Source organism: Calypte anna, chromosome Z (genome assembly GCF_003957555.1).
Source record: "Calypte anna isolate BGI_N300 chromosome Z, bCalAnn1_v1.p, whole genome shotgun sequence".
Taxonomy (NCBI): Eukaryota; Metazoa; Chordata; class Aves; order Apodiformes; family Trochilidae; genus Calypte; species Calypte anna.
This window is the reverse complement of record NC_044274.1, coordinates 21,688,047-21,713,151: the sequence shown is the minus strand read 5'-3', so window position 1 is coordinate 21,713,151 and position 25,105 is coordinate 21,688,047. Positions and strand designations below refer to the sequence as shown.

The window sequence follows — 25,105 nt, the reverse complement described above, 5'->3', positions numbered from 1 at the left end:
CTTCATGTTCACCTAATGCTAAAAGCAGCTCCCACTCTGGGCTCCGTAAGATGATGGTTCTCAGATTTTATAGCTGTTCATATCACACAAGTCACAGTCCTGACAACCACGAGGTAAACCCTTGCATAGGACACCACTGGATGAAGAATCTGCCCCTGCTGCAGATGTTCCTTCTGGCTGCTGAAGCTTCACTACCAAGGTAGAAGCTTAGCACTGCATCTGTGCCAGTTTCAACGCTTCTCCCATTTTGCTTTGTCTTTGGAGACTGTTTATATTTCTGTAACACCAGCCCCAAGGCAGGCAAACAAATGCTTTTCCCACTTGCTTGAGATGCTCTGTTTTATAAAATGGGAAGCAGAATGGTGTGAGTTTGTACAAGTTAAAATCAATATCTTCTCCCTAGTAATAGCACTATGTGATAGGCTTAAACACTTTAAGCCTTAAGCATCAGCTTAACATTGGAAAGGAAAAAGAGACAGGACTGCTGACAGCAAGACTAATTGATTCTTTCTGTTTGTTGTTGTTGTTTTAGCATGAAGCTTTTTGAGGCACATCAACATGCGAAAAAATATTTTAATGTGGCTTATATCAGAAAATTACAACACCTCTCTTCATTACTGTGGTATTGAAATAAACCCCAGTCTGCAAGCTGAAGAGTTAAGGCAAGTCATCTGTAACTTTACCACATGACCACAACCTGACAAGGTAAGAATTTTTCTCCCCACTATGCAAGATTTTAAAATACTGTATTATCAGTAAATTATTCAGAAAAAAATCCAGCTGCAATATGAGGATTCTTTCAAAAACATATTTTTGTTTGGAAAAGAAAAGGGATTCATTTCACACACAGGCCAGATATTCACTGAAATTAGGTTTACTATTCTCTATCAATACCTAAGAAAATGTAATGATTTTCTTATACTAGGAACAATGCAGCTAGGAAAAATTACTTTTTTTAAAAAAAATTAACTTTGTTGAAGGTTTTAAGCATTTTCCCATGATTAATTAAATGTCAATTTTCCATAAGTAATTATATATCTAGTTAAAATAAAGGGAGAAAAAATTTACACAAACTATCTATTTTTAAAAAGAAAACCAGTTTTATTACTTTTTTTTTTTTCTACACGGAATTAAAAAGAACTTCCACTAGTACGTTTTTTTCTGCAAAAATATGGCTCTTTTCAGTCAAGCCCATTTTCATCTGGAAAGAAACCCTCAACAGAACAACTGTAATCTGTACTAATAATTCATACATCTAGAATACTCTTTCACCTGTCCTCCTGAAAATGTTCTACAAATAACAGACTGAACTGCACAGAGACAAAAGAACTGCTTTTGATTTATAAGAAAAGATAAAACTAACAAAGCAAGGGCCCACTTTTGAGAAGCAAATACAGGATCAGCCCAGTGCTCTCTCTAGCCAAGTATCCTTTTGTTTGCCTGGCAGGGGAGGCCAATCCCTTGCACTTGTGCTGATCCCTGTAATTTTCCAGGAACTTCAGCCAAGTAATTTTTTGGTGGGAGGAGACTGCCTTTACCTATCCCTAGATAACAGAATCTGCCATGCGTATGTGCCAAGAGTATATGCCTAGAGACTATCTGAGGTCAGGCATATGCTATATAATGTATATAAGATACTCATTATACTCCTCTACCATCTGTCAGTACACAATGAGGCCTGCCTGAGTTAGAAATGGTACCCAATTGATACACCTTTCTAGCATTGCTACCTGTGGCAGTGGGTTCTAAAGCTTAATTATACATTGTGCAACTTCAGTGGTAGCTCCTTTTTTTTGCTTGCTCAGGGTCCATTACCTACCAATTTGCTGTATTAAGCAAAGTTGCTGTATTAAGCAAAAATCACTGTGTGTGCATCAGGTTCAATTTTGATTTCACAGACCTTTGTGATAGCCAGTGTTTCCTCTCTTACAGTCTTGATATAGTGTGTTGGTCACTCACAGTTCTGAAGACGACAGATAATTTTATAAGTTTTATTGCTCTTTATTTTCACCATAAATAAGTTCTAGAAGCCACACCTGTTTGATGCTCCTGGAGGAGCAATGAAAAGCTCCATCCACATTGCTCACATAATAGGTGGTTACATCCTGTATTGCCTGAAATTACTACCTTACCATGCACCAAGAAGCAGGGATGTGTTTCACTAATAGTATCTTGTTGACAGCCCTCATTTATTTTTTCTGACATTAATGAACTGCTCAAACATAATTTCACTCTTCTCCACATCATTTCAGACTGACTAAAAAAAAAAAATCATCGCTGTTTAAAGATATCGCATTCTTGTAGTTCATGCTGCAAACATATCCCCAGGCATCTTACACTACTTGACCTTCTTAATCATTGCTTTGCCTTACAGCATTGGTGTTTTAATTTCATAGACATCCATAAAGGCCATCTACAGCTCAGAAATGCAGCACGTCACTTCTTAGATCAGCAACAATAGGCCATGCTGGTGGTAGAACCATATTCCTTAGTTCATTTCAGACAGCAGCCTGGGTTTCTACCTCTTGCTATAGCAATAGCACGTTGCATAGCATTTCCAGGAGTTACTCCACTTTGTCCTGACTCTTTGTGTTCTTGTTTCAATCTGGTCTGAAGCTCATTAACCTTGTGCTCCATGCAGTTTGTATTTGAAGGCAAGAACACATGCACATTGGTGCACTATTTGGAAACTTGTTTCCCATGTTTGCATATAGTAGCTTTTTTCAATTGCAATGCATGGGTTTGTTTCCTGAAGTTTCACTGCTTGTCTAAAGTATAGCCATTTAGTACTAAGTTTTTGTTATACTTTTGTTAAACTCTCTAGCATTTGGCAGCTATGTCTTCTTACTATATGGATATTAGCATTAAAATTTTCTCTTTAAACAGCCTTTGTGTTTCAGCTTCTTCTAAACTCAGTTATGATCCACTTCCTGTCAGACTTACTCACATAATGCCTGAAATAAGCATGAGATTTAGATACAAACAAGGGAATGAAAAAGTCACCAATACATTTTATTTCTATGTAACTATACTTTTGGCAAGACAGTTAAAAATCAAAGCCATTTACAAGACATCTGGATTACCCATGGGAGAGGTGGATTCCAAAGAATCCAATCTGATTTTGAACTTTTTAATCCAGAAAGTTTAATCTAAAAAGAAAACATTTATGTACTAGTCACAGGAGTGGATACCCAAATTACTGCAATGTAAATATTGGCAACTATGCCACATTACTTTATAACTGGAATTCGAGCTTGGCAATAAGGTCACCATCTCTCCTCTGCATATTATCAGTCTTTGAAGCCTAAATTGATTTTTAAAAAATCCACAAACCCTATAGAAAAAGCCACTGTCAAAGGGACAATTCACTGCTGACACCTCTTCTGGATGTGCTGTTTCTCAACATCACTGGTGGGGCCTATAAGCTAAACGCATCACACGAACTACGTCTCCTTGTTTCAGCTGCTATACTGAATTAAAGGGCCCTAAAAATATATTGGACAACTGGATTGAAGCCAAAGAACATGCCACAACTAATACAAAGGCAGCTGTTCAGAAAGATGATTCTCTCTCTCCTATGCTTCATTCTTTCCCTTTGCTCAACTTGAAAGGATCACTTAAAGCCCTAAGCCTCCCTCCTGCTGTTTTAAGGTTTCATGAGCCAGAAAGCAAACAGCAAAGAACCACCTCTTTTGCAGGACAGCAGCTCACTTTGGGATACTCAGTCCCACACTTCAGTGACTGGTAAGTAAAGATGGCAAAGTTTTCATACAGTGTCTGTACACAGACAGAAGTCATCCCTATGAAACTGAACTTGCCATGTAATTAATTGTACTTTCTTCAGTAAAAAACTTGTTTCTTCACCTGGGATTTTTCTTACATTCTGCAGTAACAACAGAAGAGCCACATAAATCTTCATCTTGCTCAGCATAATCTTAATTGCTCTTAAATGTATCCTCAAATTCCACTGGCAGACACTCAAATATACTTCTATATGATTCCATAAACGTCTCAGGATCATAAACAGATAATATTTTAAAAAAACAGAATGTGTGTTGGATCAAAAAATCTTTCAGTGGCCCTCAAAACGGGTGTGTATATATATATATATATATACACACACACGTATATGTTTATGTATATGTGTATGTATATGTATATGATATGTGTATGTGTGTATATATATATACACATACATAGACACATACACATATCATATACATATACATACATGTATGTGTATATATATAAATACATATATATATATATATATATATATATATTTCCAGCCTTGATACTCAGGTGTTTAATAACTGGTCATCTTTCAAGGGAGAGAAAAAATCTGACCAAACTGAAGGTCTGATTTGAAGTGATTACCACAAGGAATAATCTCTATATAAATCATCCAGGAAAAGAATGTCAGAAAGGTTGATAAACTTTTAGCCAAAATCAACAAAGTATACTCACATTAGAAAGAATTTCTTTACCGAGAGGGCGATCAAGCATTGGAATGGGTTGCCTTGGGAAGCAGTGGATTCTCCATCCCTGGAGATATTTAAAAAAGAGACTGGATGTGGCACTCGGTGCCATGATCTAGTAACTGCAGCAGTAGTGGTTCAAGGGTTGGACTTGATGATGTCTCAGGTCCCTTCCAACCCAGCTGATTCTATGATTCGCATGAACTGTATGCCACTGGCACTATCTGCTCCCAAAATCAGTAAGGCTGTTTCAACCATCTTGACAGTATGCTTCATTAACTTTGAAGAAACTTTGTTTTCATGAAAGAATAATAGAACGGTTCATCTGGAAGGTCTTCTTACAGGTCTCCCAGTCCAACCCCCCTGCAGTGAGCAGAGATATCTTCAACTGGATCAGGTCACTCAAAGCCCCATCCAGCCTGACAATGTTTCCAGGGAGGAGCATCTACCACCTCTCTGGGCAACCTGTTCCTGTGTCTTACCATCCTCATTTAAAAAGTATCTTCCTTTTATCTAATCTCTGCGTACCCTCTTTGAAGTTAAAACCATTACCCCTTGTCCTATCACTACAGGTCCAGAAAAAGTTTGTCCCCATGTTTCTAGTAAACTAGTTCAATTTAAGTATTGAAAAGGCTGCATTAAGGTTTCCCCACAGCCTTCCCTTCTCCAGGCTGAATCACCCCAATTCTCCCAGCCCGTCCTCATGGGAGACAGCCCTGAGGTGATTTTTGTGGTCCTCCTCTGGACATGCTCTAATAGCTCCAGATTTTTCTTGTGCTGACAGCTGCAGAACTGGACACACAACTCCAGGTGAGGTCTCAAGAGAGTGGAGGGGTGGAATCACCTCCCTTAACTGCTGGACACACATCTTTTGATGCAGCCCAGGCTACAGCTGGCTTTCTGGGCTGCAAGCACACATTGCCAGCTCATGTTGAGCTTTTCAGGCACCAGTACCCCCACATCCTTCTCTGCTGAGCTGCTCTCAACTCCTTCATCCCCCAGCCCTGGGAAGTCCCAGGGAGTTGGTTTTGCCCATGCATAGGACCTTGCACTGGGCCTTGTAGAACCTCATGACCTAGGCCCACTTCTGGAGCTTGTCCAGGCCCCTCTGGATGGCATCCCAGCCCTCAGGTGTGTCAGCTGCACCACTTAGCTTGGTATGGTCTGCAAATTTGCTGAGGGTTCACCTGGTCCCACTGTATGTGTCACTTATGAAGATACTAAGCAGCATTGGTCCCAATACACAATAAAGACCCCTGAGGGACACCACTTGTCACAACCTACTCTGTTCCTCTTCCATAAGCAACCTGTTACATTCCTCCTTCAGAGAATGTCAGACATATGCATTCATTAGTTTATCAAGCATAGTTGCAGCAGCTTTTATTTGTTATGGCGTTTTGATATCCTACTTCTTGACTGTAAATAAAACTCAGTGTGCAATACGCTGTTCTTGCCTGAGAACATTAATGCATTTCTCCATCAGTGTTCATATTGTTATGTGTTCCTTACTGCACAGTTTAACATGTTTCACAAAAGGCATTCAACTGCTTAACAGGGCAGCTTTATAAAAACAAATGCGAGTTACTATTTACAACATATTTTTTATTCTCAGTGTCAAATGCTGTTTGTTGCTACTGTTTGTAAGGCTTCATTCAGACCTCAGAATGAGGTATATTGAGGTATTTCTTTTTATAAAAATTAGGCATGCTTAATATAACAGATGAATGAGAATAACAATTGGATTTATGGGGAACAAGCCCTTCCAGCCTGAGGACTGAGCTGATAAAACAACTCTAAACCTTAATATTATATTAGTACAAAAGAACTGCTTCTAATTTTACTAGGACAATAGCAAAATTAGATACAGTTGACTAGTTCATGTATTCAGTTCTGCTGAATCTGACATGCCTTATCAGAACATAACAGCTACAAGGAATTCTTACCATCTCACACAGAAAAGTTTAGCAAACATATAGAACTATCCCCATGAAAACCAGGAAGTAATTGTTTATTTAAGGCATCCTGGACAGACTGTATTAAGGTCTTCTAAAGAATTCAGGTTAAACTCTGTGCAAATGGTTATCTTTTCTGTATTATAAAAAATCAGTTCTCAGAACACTTGCATGTAACCTCTTAGTCAGAGTCCTTTTGACCACTTATCCTTAAGAAGCCTGTGAAATCTATAAACATTGTTTGTTTTCATAATGCTGACAATAGGATTTCTTCCAGTAGAACTTATGTTGTCTCACAATATAAATTTTTAGTGTGATTTGTATTTCTCTTAAGGTGTTCAGTCAAGAAAAACAACTCTTTTTTAAAAAATGTTTTCTTTAAATCCAAAAGGACATAAAAAAAAGATACTTCCCTTCAAGTTGTAAATGTTAGAACTTTAGTCTAAGCATATTTTCACATTTACTTGGGTTAAGAGTAGCCATTTATCAGCCACTATTTCACAGTTGTGCAACACAGTTTCATACAACCAGTTTGTAGGGTTCTTGTAATATGGTATACCATATTACACCTTTCCAAAAAAAACATCCAGAAGTTTAAAAACTGTGGACATAAAACTTCTGATGGTGTTGCTAAATAATTAGTTGATTATTAACTAGTCAGTTGGCACTTTCAAGTTTCTACAAGCTACAAGAATCTGAGACACCCTGCAAGAGAATACTCCAAGCATTTGTAACTGTACACCAAATTTTGGTGTCAAAATGTCAGGAATGTGACTGTTATTTTGTCCAAAAAGTCAGTGGTTCTTTTTAAAAAGTATTTTTCATTACTGAAGAAAATACTCATTTTAGCTTCACAAGGTAGAGCACATACACTATAAAGTTGGATTCCAGTCTTGTGAGTTCAATGGTTTTGGTTTTTCACCACCACAGAAATGTGACCAGACAAGCACAAATTTCTTTGGTATCTTTTTCTTTTCTAACCTAAGCACAACACTGGTGACAGTTTTGTCATAAATTTAGATATGTACCTGGAATAAGAATTTTGCCTTTTCTAACCTGATCTCCCTCCACATTCTCCTCAGCTACCCGTAATAAAGATTAATTCTTCCTCCTCTTGCTGAAGAATACTCTTCAAAGTAGTACACTCTGAAGACAAATATATTTGTCTTCTTCTTCTAATCTGTAAGAATATTTTAACTTATTCTAAAAATTGGCACATCAATGGAAGATTCCTCTAAATATTCTTATGAAATGTAACGTCTCCAAATTCCCATATGCTGGGATAAAAGTGCAGGCACAGATGTCTAGCCCCAGTCAACTGGAAAGATATCTACAAACCACATGTAAATCACTTATGTAACAGGAAAAACAGCAATATGTCAAATGCTTGCAAATAAAGTGTCAAAGTAAGCCAACAGCAAAAATACTGAAATGTTCCTACTTGCTAACTGTAAAGATTTTAAACAGTATTAGATAACTCACTCTTATTTTAAAAAAATAGGCTAATAAGAAAAAATTTGCTTAAGTAAATGAAGAAAATCTAAACCAGTGCAATGTGAATTACAATAGTAATTCAGTTATTTTTCTAGTTAAAGGCATTGGTTTGGTACATTTTCATGGGTTTACAGTGCAATGATAAAGCCTTACTCAGTTGATTACTTTCTTATTTGGGACATGCTGTGAACACTTGGCAGCATAAATCCATGCTATCCAAACAAAATATAAGAATAAAAGGAGGGGGATGAAGTATTGAAACAAGTGATATATGAGAAAACCAAGCTGATTGTGACATTTTGAAACTATCTTTTTAGCATGTAAGCATTTAAATTAATTATAAATACAAAAGTTAGTAAACTTCTAAGCGCTATAAAAATTTGTGATTTTTAACTCAGAAATTCAACATGTTCATTTAGACATCTGAACAGCAGCTTACATAACACATTCTAAAGGCAAACAACAACACAGAACCCTGTTCTCTCCACATTTGCATTGCTTCAAACAAATAGTATACTCTGAAGTACAAATATCTTCAAAGGTTTTGAGCATTAAGGATATTGCACCACTTATTCTGTTTTCTTTGCTTGTTTTTTCTTAACACTATCTCGGTATTGTTCAGAAGATCGGTCACAGACTGAAGCCTCATTGGAAGATGAGGCACCTTCACCCTTCACTTGGGGTGGTGTCTCTTGCAATCTGAAGAACATACGGCCTAATGCAGCCTCAAAGAGAGCAAATGGAGAAGCTGCAGATCTTGTCAACATCATTGTTACCTAGGGAGAACAAGGATGAAGTTAAAAAAATGTTTTAATGCCAGAGCAACTAAAAAAAGCTAAAAGCTGAGTGGCATTTCTAATTTTTACATGATCCTGAGACAACACCACCAAAAGATAAATATGTTTTGAGCTTGAATTGATAAAAAAATGCTTTTTTTTTTTTTCTGACCTGTGCTCTTCACACAACTATATATAAACCATATGCTCAAAAACCTTAAGGTTTACTAAACTCATCCTAAGAGTAAACAACATCTAATGTCATACAACTAAGATAAACAGCAACTTTTATGTGTAAGTTTTGTATCTTGTTCAAACTGAGAAACTGTAAAGGGAGGGGCTACTTCCATTTATGTTAAAGGAATGCAACATGCATGTGTATATATATATATATATATATACGCACAGACAGAATTTAGTTAGAATTTCAGAAATTCGTACTCATTCAAAATTTTGACATACTCAGGAGGAAATTCCTTCAAATACGTAACTTTGAATCAGGATTAAAAAACTGTTTTGTAGATTCAGGTACTGGGCAAGTTTGTATTGCAACAGTTTCCAAAGTTTTCAGAGACATGAAAAGTTTCTAAAGCAAGACACTATTACAAACTGTTGCTTTATTAGTTAAGTAGACGCTTAAGCTCCTGATTGTCCTGTATGACCCTCAGTTTAAGAACTTGTCCACATCAGTGCAGCCTAACAGCCAGCTTCTGAAGACAGCTTTAATTTCTTATTTGCAGAATAAAATCCCTTTCCTTCTCCATTCCCAGCATCCTCAGCTCAACAATGCCTTTACTGGTTTAAGTGGAGAACCATAAGCATCAGCTTCAAGTCTTTGCTCCCCAGAGCAACTTCTCTAAAATTAAAACTTATCAGCTAGTTCTCAGAAAGAAGACTGGCAACTACCACTTTAAGACAGGGTCAAGTCTTTTCAGCAACAGCCCTCATGCTCTTAAGATCACTAGAGACTACTACTGCTGACACAGATTACATTTTCTTACCAACTGATAATCCTGAAAATGGGGATCACCCTGAAAATTAAGAAACTGGGGGAATTAAAGGATTCAGTAGAGAATAAGTATCTATTTTATTATAAAAATAGTTACAGTTACTTCCAAATGGTTTTGAGATACTTTCCACCAGAACACTTACATTGCAAATGTAAGTTTTCACCAAGATTCTCACCAAGCTAGGTGAGAATCTAGTTTCTTGCTTTGCAAATCCATAGATGACTGACTACACAGGTAGGTACAAGGAAGGCATTAAGCAGCTACTGAAAGAACAGCAGTTTCTTTCCGCAACCATACACTTTGCTTGAGATTATGCCAAAAGCACTGATTCCTTTTTTTGTGTTGTTTTTGGGGTTGTTTTTTTTTCCCCATACATTGAACAGTATTAGTAGCAGAAAACATCTTCAGTTCTGCTCATGTATAGAGAACTAGACACAGGTTTAATATATAAGTAGAAGCTGACCTTCCAGAAGCATGCATTCTAAATTGTAATAGAATGTCTGTGTTAGAACTGTTTTGCTCCAATATAACGAAATAAAATATTTTCTATTATTCAGTTATTTGCAATACTTTCACATTCTTACCTTGGAGACAACAAGAAAGATAGTGTATAAAAACATAAGATTGTGTCTTGCTATTGGCAAGTACTGGCTGTGTTGCAGGGTGAAAAGAATTGCTCCTATCAAAGTCACCTTCACAGGGCTGTAAATCAAACAAACAGCATTAATTTCTCTACTCTACAGTCAAAGATGCCATGACTTGGAAAGCAATAAATGTTCTTAATGTGCAAAAGAATTATGTCTTAATAGAACTAATTACAACATGTGGTAACAGTGACAAGGTGCAAAACCTAGGTATAATTAAAACCCAACTTTTACTTTATATACTACTAAGCTTTCTGCCCATAATATGGACAAGCATGAAGTTCAGCACTACTTTCCACACAAACTCATATTTGATAAAACCTCTTCAAATCAATGCCTCTATACATCAGCCTCCACTCCCCTTCTTCCTCTCCCAATATATGTTACTGAAGAGTTAAATCACAAAACTTGCACTATTTGGACTTCAAAAAATGTTCCTTTCCTATACTCCAGGTGCTAGTTATTCCAAGGAGTTGCTTAAGCTGCTGAAAATCAAGAAGTTTGGTCCACTGACACTACAGCAGTTCTAGAGTTATAAGGGTAGTCAGCTTATACTTGACTTGACCCAGGACTCTGCTACCCGGTTTTGCTTGTGTTGACTTACAACATGCAAAGATACACATCTTCTAGCTATCTTCAGTGTGGTGGCAAATCCTTTGCTAGGCATGCAGTCAGAAAACACGAGAACTCTGGTCAATTACCTAAAGTCATCTGAAGAGACAGCACTAATATAGTGGCAGAAAAATTCTGTGCATTTCTTAATCTGCATCTACATGTGACATATACAGGTGACATCCATGTTATTACAAAGCATCTAGTGTAGATACATTATTGGAATTTCAGAAGTCAACATCTAACATAAACCGTGAAAAACTGAAAAAACGCCAAAGGAAAGGCAACAAATTTATCTTATTTTATTCTGCTGCTAAGAGTGGCTGCCGAAAAGCAAGATAACTATAAAAAAGATGATGATGATGATGATGATGATGATGATGATGATGATGATGATGATGACTATTTCTAAAGACTGAGAGTAACATGGGAAAGATAAAACGAATTTTAGGAAATTACCACAGTGAGCTTATCTTGACTTACAAATTATTGCTTGTGGCTTTCTAGCCTGGCATGATCATTTTACTGTACAGACTAAAAAATGGGAGCCGTGTAATGTTCCCCATTCTTTGCTTCAACAAGAAAAGTAACATTTTTGCTATATTGAATACCAATTTGCCCCTTCTCAAATAAGTGATATCTATAGAGGAAAACAATACTGTCAGAGAAAGTAAGAGTGACAATGTTCAAAGGAAGTTGTCTTAATAATACTCAAAACAAGCACTAAAACAGCAGACTTCACTTGCATACTTCTGGTACCACTGTCCTTTAGTTTGGACAAAAGATCATGTCCCAGTAAGAAAAATTGAGTAAACATTGCTTTCCAGCAACTTCCTCCTGACTCAGTACTGCTTTCTATCAACTCATTTTTTCTTGACTCATCTTCCCATTTGTTCTTGTGCTGTCAACCTAAAACAATTAAACATCATCTAAAATTATCAAAGATCATAAACCAATCTTTCACAAGAAAACACTGAGTACAAACATGTCCTACTGAGGTTTTTTGTGACTGGAACCACTATAAGTAAGTGTAAATTTGAGTTAGCAAAACCACAGCTTGAGTATTTTAAAAAACTTACTAGGACATTTTCAGTAGTTCATTGGTTTCAGGTTTCCACACTCCTCTCACCAGCTGCTCAAAGTTGGAAATTAGGCCACCACCAGCTCCTGAAATTGCACAGATTTGCAATAAGCCTCTCCTGAATGCTACCACTACTGCACAACTTGCTACTGCTCCCAGTAAAACTTGCTGCACAAGGTGCTGAATGTGGCACCCAAAGCTCATATTTAGAGACTGATCCAATCTTTTAAACATGCATGACTGAACATCCAACATGAAACCTCAGAGGTTTAGCTACTTAACAAGAATCTCAGGTTTAACTTTATAGATAGAATCTCAACTGATGCACTTGTCACTACAAACAAATGCACTCATCACTACAAACAAATGTCTGAATTACTGAAGTCTCCAGAGGGGGTTGTATCATACCATTCTTCATGTCATCATGTAAATACAGTGTCTCTATAAGCTATGAAGACCCTCTGTGAGAAAAATTAATATATATTTTTACATTAAAAGAACACAAGACAAAAGGAGGTGTTAAGACACTGGCTAATGAGAATGATCTGTGTTATAACCTGGGAAAAGAATACACTAGATCATCACATTAACACATGTTGTTTCCCTCAGCAAAACACAATCCAGAAAACAGAACCAAAAGCAGCACCACTACTTCCTGAAGTGGTTTTGATGTCATGACTTCAAATACAGCCCTAGGAAAGCGACTTCCAGAATCATATTCCAAACAGCAGGCAGGCAAGAAGGCCCATTCCTGCATTTAAAATCAGTTAATGGTTAAAATAAAAAAAAACCAGAAACTAAGTTCTCTGGCCATGTGTAAGGAAAACAACTCTGAGGAAATACACTGTTGGAAGCACTAAAGCTACACAGATCTATTTCTTTATTGCCATGAACTGCCCAGCCTACAAGCCCTTACAAGACCTGAAGGGAAAAAATGAAATTCCTTCCAAGTTATTCAATGTCACCCTTAATCCAGGCAGAAAAACTGCTGCACAGGCTTTTCCCCTCAGGGGACTACAGACTGTACGAGGACTATCACATCCAGCACAGCAAGGACTGGTGCTACCAGAAGGGCTGAAGGGCGAGCATTTAAACATCACTCAAAAACATCACAATCCATCAGAACAAGTTGTTATGCATGCTACCTCTGGCCCAGCCCACAGCAACCATAACAAGCCAGGCATCTTTGAAGTGACTGTTTGCATGTGCAACGCCAGCCAGTATCTTCCAAGTCCTAGTCACTTCCTTCATTCCCGCAACCAGAAGGCGAAGAGGCAGAAAGTTAAAGCACCGGCAGAATATGTCTTGTGGGCAGTAAAACACAAGATACCTGAAAATCATGGGAAAACCCATTAGCAGCATTCAAAAGTTTTTGCTAGGGAATTCACTTTCTTACAACCTTTAAATGAGTTTTTGGAACATGACTAATAATGTATGATATACCTGATAACTGTTTTGGGTGGTAGACATACTGGAGCAAATCTGAAACGCTTTTGAGCATGCTTGAGCTCTTGCACCAAATTCATTAAACAGAATTTGAAATAGTTCTTACTGACTCATTGTTCCACAGGAAAATCTAAGTACATGAAGAAGTTTACCAACTGTTCCATAGCTCACATATGTTTTTTGTAATTCAGATTATTAAATTAGTGTCTGACTTTGTGGTTTCTTTTTTTGTGGGTTATTTTTCATTTGTTTGGTGGGCATTTTTTTTGTTTGTTTTTTTAAGGACTGCAACAGAGTAGTAAATTACATGCTGACACCATACTTTCATACTGGAATTACATAACTTCAGCAAGAATGCCCCCATTAGTTAGTGTCATGGCAGATGAAATGCACAGCTATTTTCAAACACACTTTGTACCTGAGTGACCACCAGTTCTAGCTTTTCCAGACTGCCAATTACAACCACATTTTTGTTTTAAAAGCACTAAAAGCACAGTAATACTATAATATTTTTATCAGATCCATTTAAAACAAAGTAAACACGGCTAACAGTGAAACTCTAAGCTGGAGCAGATCCTCCTGCAGGCTCTGCTAAGGCAAATGGAAAATGTGGAGGTGGTTGGTGGCAACCAACATGGCTTGACCAAGGGTAAATCATGCCTCACAGATCTGGTGGCCTTTCATGGGATATGGCATCATCTATCTGGCGTTGTGCAAAGCATTTGGCGTTGTCCCACATAGCATGTTGGTCTCAAAATTGCAAGGATATGGATTTGATGGATGGACCATTTGCTGGATATGAAGTTGGCAGGATGGTTGCAATCAAAGTGTTGTGCTCAAAGGTATGATGTCCAAATGGAGAACAGTGAGGAGCTTAAGGCTGCCTACCAAAAACTTCTAGGGCTATATTCTTCTCCAGTGTACTCAGCCTGCAAAGGAGAGATACACCTCTTGTATCTAATTTCACTTCACTTGGAACTACTACCAGACATCATAAAGAGGAAGAGTCATCCTTCATGGTTAGAGAATAGAAATCTGAACAGCATTTGACTTTTTCTGGGAGGAAAAAAAAAAAAAAAGCTTATCTTTTATAGCACGATGCCAGGTAAAGTTTGACTGAAGTCCTGCCTTCATTATATATTTTAAAATATATAGTTACATTAGTTATATATATATACTTATATTAGTTATATATTTTTAAACATAGTGTCATGCAACAGCCTACTTCCCTTATACAGTAAATTAACTAGGATTTATGTTAATAGGTAAGTACTGTTCTGATGTTTAGTTTCAGCCTTACTTTTGAACTACTTATATTTTTCCTTTTTCTCCTATTGTAAAGTCAATTGCCTTTGCATGCAACCAAGCTTTGGCTGATATGAGCTCAAAGATGTACAGAGAGTATGTATTTTAATGGCTACTGCAAATGCCAAATAATGCCTGTAATCAACAGGCAACAGTAAACAAAATTAATTTACAAATACAGAATGTGGGTTTAGGACCCTGAAGCACGGGTAACTAGATTGAACCTAGCATTGCAGTTTCACCACAGCGTTTTTGCCTATCATTTTTGCTAGCAACACTTACTAACCAGTAGATGTCACTCTTCTACAGACTATTCAGGAGCACTAATAAAGCACAGCATACCCTCTTTCATTTTCCAGCTTTACTTAAGGCTTGGGGAAATTCATTTCACATGATTCAGGATTGAGAATTAAACTTATTATGCTTATGAAGAGAGAACTCCGTAAACCTAGTTTAAAAGGTTTCATAACACTCATACCTTCTCATTTAAAAACACATTTGTGCACAGCAAGTTGCATTTGACCATGTTACATTCAACAGAAATCATGTTCTGTTTAGACGTACTCCTAACCTGTCATTTGTTAAAACAAGGAGCTATGTTGCCTGCATCAGTCTAATATGAATCATAAGCAGATCCTACAAGCTTTGCTAGTATTTCACTATTTATTGCACATTATTCCTTTCATGCATTTACATAAATGAAATCTGTCACATTCCATAGCAACATGAAGACCAGAAGACTAATATGCAGATATACACAGACTGATAGAAATACATACTTCCACTGCAATGGATTTGCAATTATAAAACCTAAGGAAGGTACAAGGCACAGATAAGATAGGAATTGATATTTCTAAGTTCAAACACCAACTGTGACTTACATATTTTGGTAAGCTTGATTCAAAGGTCACTTTCTGGAAAAAAAAAACTCCACTGGAAGGCCACACTTACATGAAAATACCTCCAGTGCTTTTTTTAATTCCAAACCAGGTCAAATTGTGGCCTTGATCACATACCCAATTTCCCATTCAAATTCTCTACTATATTCCACTACAACAACCATTCATTCATCTGGGAACAGGGAAAAAACAAAAAAAGGATGTCAGGAAGTAGAAATTAGGAGAGGAAAGAAGATCTGTGTCTTAAATTCCCAATTACAGAAAAGTTCAAAGCTGTTCTATCAGCTAGGCTCAGGGCTTCAAGAGCCCAAAGGGCTTTGCTACTGCAAAAAAACCAGACTGCATTTATGAATTACCTATATCCAGAAAAAAAACTAGTTAACTGACGTCCACTTTACTCCAAAATAATGTTTTCAGCTTTTTAAATGAGACCACTCTAAAAAGCAAAGGCAAGCCTAGCTTAGTGATTGAGCACTTTGTTTTAAAATAGCCTGTAAGAATTCTCTCCTACACACATTTTGTTCCTATAGAACAGGATCATAACAGCTACTTTGCTGCAGTAACATTCTGGATGAAGAAATAGTATCCAAATCCATATTTTAAAGTTAAGCTTCTGTTCTACATGGAAGCTTGAAGGTTCAATCTCAGTTTACAAAGTATAGCTACCTCAGAACCAACACTAAATCATCTAACTCAATTGTGCCTGCTTACCAAACTGAAGATGCCAGTAGAATATTTGTGCCCTTTGCCAGAAATGTTACTGGAGGTTCTGCAAGCATCACTGAAGACAAAACTGAACCACCAAAGCAATAAAGCATGGCACTAAACCAGCAGGCAATTGGGCTTTGGACTGCCACTTCCACAGCTCCTGAAACAAAGAGAAAGGATGCATCAATAGATATAAACATTTGAGAATCTCATAGTGTTTTAAAAGTCAATATTCTTCAAATAATTAAGTCCAACATTGCTTCTTTAGGTAATGAAAAATCCTGCAGAAACCTCTATGCTTTCACAGAATAAATCTTCAGAAATACAAACTTCAGAGTATACTGACTTAAGCATATGCTATCTAAATAAAAGTGACATTTTTTTCACTGAACAACTTTTGTGGGTTGGTTTATTATTATATAACTATTTGGCTATCAAGAAGAAAAAGCTTTCAGAGCACAGCTGAGAGGTCTCATTAACAATATGGCATAGATACACCACTGCTTTCAAATTTTTATTTAAAATATGTAGGTGGCTTTGCTGACCTAGTGAGGACTGGTACTGGTAACTTTTGGGACATGTATCAACAAAAGCTATTTCTGCGTGTAGAGTGTTCATTAATTCAAGGTCACTGTTTGCCCTTATAATGCCCTGCTGTGTTTGCTGACCAAAATGAAAGCAGTATCCAAAACAATTATTAAGTAGTTTCACCTGCAATTCTGAGCACAAAAAATATTACATTGGAGATAATGGGATGTCTTAACCACTTTACCAAAGTCACAAATATCCTCAAGCTGTTGTTTTGCATATTTCTTTCCACTTCACAGAATGTCAAGAGTTGGAAGGGACCTCTGAGGATCATCAAAAATCTAATGTTGCCAAAGGTTTCCCTTCACACAGGTGCCCTGTTTGCCTGAACTAGTTTAAATTTTCTACAGTCCAAAGCCTTTAGTTCACAAAAGCAGAAATAAAACCTAGTGTCTGCCCCAAAATGAAAACTGACATGTCCCCAGCACAAAGAAGAAGCTTTTGGTTTTTCAAGCATTTTTGTGAGAAAAGAAGCAAGATGGGAAGCTCCTATGTATTAAAGCGAATAGAGTGCTCTCAATACAATTCACTTCATAAAAGGTATTAAGAACTTTGTTCCAGGTTCAGTGCTGGCACACCTACCATATATTGTATAACTACCTAAATTCCTATGGAACAGCCGGTAAAAAAATGAGCACTCCTAAGTATTACAGAATATCTGAATACAAGTAACATCCCAATTTTTAAAAAACTATTGCATAATTTATTTTCCATATTGCAGCACCTGGTGTTCCACATAGGCTATGCTCTCAGTCTTGTTACTGTGTATAACCCATTCTCCAAAGTAGTTATCAATTACGTTCATGTATATAGATCTAACAGAAGAAAATTCTAAAGCCTGTTAATGGTAATTAACAGCAAAAGTAAAAATACAATTTAGCCTATTACATCCAGATCCCATATAACTGAGCGTGGACCTGTTTTCACCAACATATTTGAAAAGGGTGAGACACAAAATATTAATGGTTTGTGCTTACTATACTGAGGTTTCCTCAATTAAAAAAATTATAAAAATTAACATCTACAATCCTGATAGCCATTACACTCAGAAAAAAAGACAGGAAAGATTTTACTAAGTGGACACTCTCTGGTCCAAAAGAACTACATTAGCTTTCTTCTTTCATGTAATTATTCTGTTTAATGACAATTCTACATTAAAAGTATTACTATATACATACTTTAACGTGAAAGGACTGAATTCCTTTCCTTGTAACAGAGAGTATCCTCCCCCCATATTCAGTACTCTGAACAGTACTCAGTACTTCAACAGTACTCTGTTGAATAACTCTACTAAATGCTGCTGTAGCATTACAATACAATGTGACCATATGAAAAAGAAACATCCCAAACTTCCCAAGATGATGAGAAAATCCAGCTAACAGAGCAGCCAACATAAATCACATGGGAACATGTTCTGGAAAAGGGGAGTACTGCTAATAGATCAGCAGATCAACATAATCACATTATGTACAATCTTTAACTCCTGGACAGGAGTAATACAGGACCTAATCTGCACAGTAATCTGGCCTTCGAGCGAGACAGGTAACCAGATCATGACAGGAGGTTCCACATTCAAAAACTGTCAACCTCCAGACCAGTTTTTGTTTTTTTTTTAAATTTTAAATCTTACACTTTGGACATGCATTGCCAGGTAGGCATGCAACAACCACTAACCTCACACCTTGAAGCTTGCACTGGCAGAGAAGTAATGACCTTAATATCTCACTGGTGGCCTTCTCAAAATATCAAACCACCTCCTCCATCCCTACAAAATGCAGCATGACTGAGAGCTGGCTAACAAACTCAGCTGCTTCTTCACTCCATCAGGTGTTCAGTCAGATTACTAAGATAATGAAAGGAAAGCACTCCAGGTGCTGTGCCTTTGAGTTCAACATATCGCTCTTATTTTTCACACACAGGGACATTGGCTGCAATTAATGAAACACAGCTTAGAAAGAAGATGCTAATGTATCAGGATTGAAAAGGTTTAAATTCATTTCTATTGGACATTTGATATAGTTTCTAGTTCAACCTGCCTTGTCTCATGCAATTTGTGAAAACTTTTTCATTATTTTTCACTTTCCTTACTAAAAGCCAGGTGTAAAAGGACAAGAGACTGGAAAATTTACTGGATTTAAAGATTTTTCTGTTGGTCAACATTAGATTTTCTCTGCTCAAACATCAGTATTAACATTTCATACCTGCCTTCGAAGAAGAAATATAATAAACATAGAAGACAATGAAGCAAAAAACACTGATACTACTTTAAAGTTTATCATAGCATTGCTATATCTAAATTATGACTGTGATGTAAACATTCAGAAAGTAAGTTCAATTTTAAGTGGGTTTTTAAGTAAGTGGTTGTTTTTATTTGTCCACTGATGCATCCTGTAAAACCAATGAGGCATCATACAACCATGCAAAATATGGTTTGCTAAAAGGCCACTAGCCTTCCAAATGGTATACTTCACTTTCCAAGTAAAGATAGGGTTTCAAAATTGAAGACCTATTTTTGAGTACAGTGTTAAATGTTGTTTCTAGACAACAATAATATAACAACCTTGCCAGCAATGTATTTCTGCCAGGAGGACAAGATCTGCTTTAACTTTTCCAACACATTCCAAATCAGAAATACATACCACATACATATGTAAAGAGCAAGCCAGAAGAACTTGAAAGGTTTTTCTAGAACTCCGGTACAACTGTATATGATGACATCAATTAACTTAAAAGATTTAGAGAGTCAGATTTCATTTCGCAAAACTATGCTAAAACATAATTAGTTGTCTCAACAAAATCATGTAATAGAAAACTTGAAAGAACAAGACCAGCACATTCCTTCCAAATATGACACATTCTACACCCTCAACACCTTTTGCAGTCCCTCAAGTCCCCAAAAAGAAAACTGCTAGTTCTATACCTGACTGGAGTTACAAATGAGCAAATACTAAGCAATCCCAAATGCACTAATCAAGAACTCTTAGCTTAAATCATGCAGAAAGCAGCATGTTGGCTATAGTTCACCAGCTGTTGTAGTTCACCAGCATTCACAAGTGTGAGCAAGAAAATAGAGCTAGAAGGACTATACAAGTCCCAATTAGAGTGCGTACCCAGGCGAGATATAAATATCCACACTGAACTTTTTTCTAAGCAGTGAGGACATGTGGTATTTTCGTGAGTGTAATATGGGATAAAACAAATGCAGGTCTGACTTTATCACATTCACTTGATCACCAGCCACTTAAGCTTAGCCAGTTTTCTCCCGCGAAGTATACCTACTTGGTTTAGGTTTCCAAAAAGAATATATAGTTAGGCCAAGGGAATATTAATCAGTGATAATACATCCATCCTGAGTATTTCATTATGACTGCTACTTCAGTTACAACTTAATGTTTAGATCAAATTGCTTACAAGTGAGAAACAGCCCAGCATGCAGTAACCTGAATTACAGCAATTAATTACTAGAGGATGCTCAAGAATTCTGAAGTTTCCAGCAATTAAGCATCAAAGAAAAAAACACAATCAGCATAGATCTAACCAGACTTGAGATAACACTTGTAATGTCCCCAGGTGATGTCCCGCTGAAGCTGTGCCGATGGCTAGTGAAGCAGACTCCTCTCATCCTGGTCTTAATATGTGTCCATTACAGAGGAATGCATGATAATGTAACATGATAATGTAAAATCCCTTTAGAAAGTAAGTTTCTTTTTGAATAGAGTTATAATATACAATGGCACAATTCTGCACCCAGAAACAAAACTTGGCAAAGATACTAGCAAACATAAGCATTTCATACCAGTTTTCACAGCCTGCACTTACTCAGTGCAGGCTAAGTGCACTTACTCAGCAAGAAGCAAACTTCACCTTGACACACTCAGAAAGGGACCAAACAAACGGCACAGAGCCTCAAAAATCTGACGCAAGCATCCAAATACGCACAGTAATACTGAAAGCCAGCTTCGTTTCCTACATGGTTATTGGTTGGGATGCACAGTTACTGCAGCTGTCCAAAGCCACATAAGTACATATTCTAACCATTCAAGCCACACTAGTACCTATACTTGTGACAACTGAAAACTAGGCTTGGGGCCAACAACCAGAGTGCAAACGGTTTTCTAGAAAAGCCCGTTTATTCTTGGGACTTTTAAAATCCTACAGTGCAAAAAGGTTTTGAAAGAACTGTCTGATTTCACCCATGCCTCTAGCTTTGAAAAAGTAAGAATATTTCAGCCGGGGATTTCCTGTGTGGTTTCTGCTTTTAACTAGACGTTATTTATTGACTGGCTGACTAGCCAAAGCTGCAGAGAATGGGATTTGCACACTTAGGGACTAACAGAGAACATCTGGATTTGGATGCCAGACCAGCCGACGGCAGAGGCTAAGCACAGGAGGGGGAAGGACGCGGCTGCCAGGAGAGCCCCAGCAGCACACGCTCCAGGTCTGTGCAACTTCGGCGGCAAAAGTGGAACTTTGGCTCACCGGGCTCTCTCACTTCAGAGGCCACGAGGAGCGCTGAGAAACCTCCCGCTCTACGGAGCGAAACACAAGCCACCCGAGAGTTTGTGGGAGTATGCAGAGAACAGCGGCTTAGCGACTGGACGTCATTAAAAACAGATTTTTTTTCAGTGGGGGACAAAAGACAACTTCAGTACTTTTTTCCGTTTTACTGGCACACGAAGGTGCTCTACCCCACCCCGGGCCAGACACCCCCGGCTCTCGCAGAGACCCAGGCAAAGCCTCAACCGACGCACGCTACCCCGGGCGCCGCTCGGCCTCCCCTGCTCCCCGGGCCTCCCTGCCCTCGCCCTCCCCTCCCTCTATCCCTCCCCCCCCCCGCCCACGCATCTCCGCCGTCTTGCGTGGCAGCCACCCTCACCCACCGGGGCTTGGTCCGGACAGGGGACATGAGGGGGGAGGGTCACAACATTGAGGAACACAGCGGGGGACACAGGAGAAAGACAGGGGAACACGGGGGGACGGCTGGGCAACATGGGGAGTGGGCTCCGTCCCGCCCGGCCAACCGCCCCCACTCACCCCGCTGCTCCTTCAGCGCCATAATGGAGGCCACGTAGTTCGCCAGGTCGAAGAAGGGAAACATGGGCAGGTTCGAGAAGAGCAGCGGCATCTGCCACAGCTCCATGGCCCGGCGGCACCGGGACAGTGAGCCGCGGAACGGCCGCCCAGTGAGGCAACTGCTACCTCCTCAGTGGAGTTTGGTCCCTGCCGGCCGCCGTCAGCTGCGGGGCGGGGCCGAGCATCTGCCTTTCACGGCGGGAGAAAATGGTGGTGGTTGGTGGCCTTCTCCTTGTGTGGGGCACACCCATGTTGGCCCGACGGAGCCCAGCCAGGCCCTCCGCGGGTCTGGAGGCGTGTTTTGCCAGGCTGCCCACACCTGCAAAGGCCGCGGGGGTCTGGCAGGCACACCGCCTCCAGCTCTTTTACAAGCTGCCCCGGGCTGCGTCCGTGCCGCTGGTTCCCCTCGCCTTTATCTCCGTTTTTTGCCTCGCTGAACACTTAACATCTCCACGGGGTATTTTTTAGTGGCATTTTTTACAAAATCTTCATATGCCTTGTTCATGATGAGCTTGAGATTGGTTGTGGCCACTCGAGCCTTTTTGGCACTCGTGGTGCTTCCCCGTCTCACGTTGCTGCAGCTGCCTGTTAGGCACAGGGCACAGTATTGGGTACAAGTGCGTTTGTTGCCTGTAACCTTTTGTGTGTGTTCCCCTACCCCTCCCCGGTGTAGAACTGTTCATCAGTATTTGGGACTGCCAACACGAATCCCATGTTGATGTCATTTGTTGGTCACTTTTTAATGATTTGTGATACCAGATCGCCGTCAGACTTCAGCAAAAACCCTTTTAACACATTTTTACATCTGTTTTGACAGTGAAGGCAATAATGAACAGTTTTGTCTTGTAAAAGCAGATCTATAACCAGGTTTTCCTTAAATGCTACTGTATTTTCAACAAAACTAGTTTACTCATAAGCTTCACTAGTGAAATATTACTAGAAATGCACTCACTCAAAGATAACTTCTGTGTTTTCTTTGTCTACCAGACTGGCTCACTTGATATTAAAAGAAATTATGTTGTCATGACACTGTTCTTGATTGACCCATGTTGGGGGTTTTTGATACCCTAATTTTTTCAGCATATTAACTTTCTTTTCCCTGGGTATGCAAGTTAAATTTACTGGTTTGTGAGCTTCTGGATGGCTTGTCTACTGAAGAAAGACACTGCTTTTGCCTTTTTCGGTCAGTTTCCACAAGCTGATAAACTGTTGGTAGCACTTAAGATTTGCACATTATGTGGTGAAGTTCTTATTCATTGTTTACCAAGAACTAATTTCAGGAAATAATTGAAGTAACTGTAAGATCATCTTAAGTTTTATGCAGGGAAAGATAGCAATCATCTGAACTTTCCCCAGAATATTTACACCTTGTAATGAATAACAAACCATTCTTTTTGTTGATTTTTCTTCTAACAGTACCATAATCACATAATAAGTTCTCATTCTAAACGCCTCTTTCTGCTTGTCTAGTTACCTGTTTTCTTCCTAATGCTTGCACCATATGTCTGTAGCTGGTTTCTCTTTTCTGGACATTCCCATCCTTAATTTCATCTACATGAAGAGCTCATGATTTAGCTAAATTGATCTCTTACTTTATTAACATTTTAAATTCTTCTTTTTTGTCGTGCTTATGCGCAGACATGGAATCTGCAGTTTGTTTCCTAAAGCAGAAGCTAGTAAGCTGCATTCTCTGGCAGAAATCACTTCACCATCATTTTGTTTCACACTGAACAATGATATGTGTCTATGCAACATAAGTGTTACAGAATTTAGTGATACTAAACTGTAGTGATACCCATGGGCTGTAGAAACGCTAGACCATTTCTACTCCTTGCAGTACTCTTTTATCCCCACAGAGTGGCATCATGTTCATTCTTAGAAATGGAAATTGTTCACAGATTCACAGTGTTAAGGGTTGGAAGGTACCTCGAGAGATCATCGGCTCCAACCCCCCTGCCAGAGCAGGACCACCTAGTGTAGGTCACAGAGGAACGCATGCAGGTGGTTTTGAATGTCTTCAGAGAAGGTGAAGAAGAGAGTGGATCAGGCCAAACTGTTTGTGTGAATTTACTTTATGTAGAATTAGAACTTGTAATATATGTTAATGAATTTGTGTTCATAACCAGTAGAATTCAGGGATAAACTAAGAAAGAAGTGACCAAAAGCAGATGAGACATGCCAAGACCCTAACGGGATTAACTTCTGTCTTGGAGATAATTAGAAGTGTAAGTCCTGGCACCACTGAGACAGCTGGGCACTGAGGAGTGTAAACACAGGCACAAAAGGCAGGATGAGGCTGCCAGAACTAGCAGATAAGAATCATAGAATCATAGAATTAGCCGGGTTGGAAGGGACCTCAGAGATCATCTAGTCCAACCCTTGACCCACCAGAGCAGTTGCTAGACCATGGCACTGAGTGCCACATCCAGTCTTTTTTTAAATGTCTCCAGGGACGGAGAATCTACCACCTCACCGGGCAGTCCATTCCATAGCCTAATCACCCTCTCCGTGAAGAAATTCTTTCTAATATCTAACCTAAACCTCCCCTGGCACAACTTAAGACTGTGTCCTCTTGTCTTGTTGAAGGTCGTCTGTGAAAAGAGTCCAGTTCCCACCTCGCTACAGCCTCCTTTCAGGTAGTTGTAGACAGCAATGAGGTCTCCCCTGAGCCTCCTCTTCTTCAGGCTGAACAGTCCCAGCTCTCTCAGCCTCTCCTAGAGAGGAGAGTCCCTTCACCAGCTCGAGTCCCTTCACCAGCCTGGTTGCCCTCCTTTGGACCTGCTCCAGGACCTCTACATCCTTCTTAAACTGAGGGGCCCAGAACTGGACACAGTACTCGAGGTGTGGCCTAACCAGCGCTGAGTACAGGGGCAGAATCACCTCCCTGGACCTGCTGGTGATGCTGTTTTTGATACAGGCCAGGATGCCATTGGCCTTCTTGGCCACCTGGGCACACTGCTGGATCATGTTCAGTTTCTTCTCAATGCAGACTCCCAGGTCACTTTCCGCCTGGCTGCTCTCCAGCCACTCTGTCCCCAG

General features: G+C 39.0%; 1 protein-coding gene across 1 annotated transcript; it reads right to left on the bottom strand.

Moving 5' to 3' along the window:
- Positions 1–6,059: 6,059 nt before the first annotated feature.
- On the bottom strand, positions 6,060–22,237 carry TMEM38B (transmembrane protein 38B). The gene is made up of 6 exons (XM_030467833.1): positions 22,028–22,237; positions 16,409–16,565; positions 13,193–13,377; positions 12,046–12,133; positions 10,295–10,412; positions 6,060–8,700 (listed from the first exon to the last, which is right to left on the bottom strand). The coding sequence occupies exons 1-6, from the start codon at positions 22,131–22,133 to the stop codon at positions 8,494–8,496; spliced, it is 861 nt and encodes a 286-aa protein (XP_030323693.1). The 5' UTR covers positions 22,134–22,237; the 3' UTR covers positions 6,060–8,493.
- Between the last annotated feature and the right edge of the window lie 2,868 nt (positions 22,238–25,105).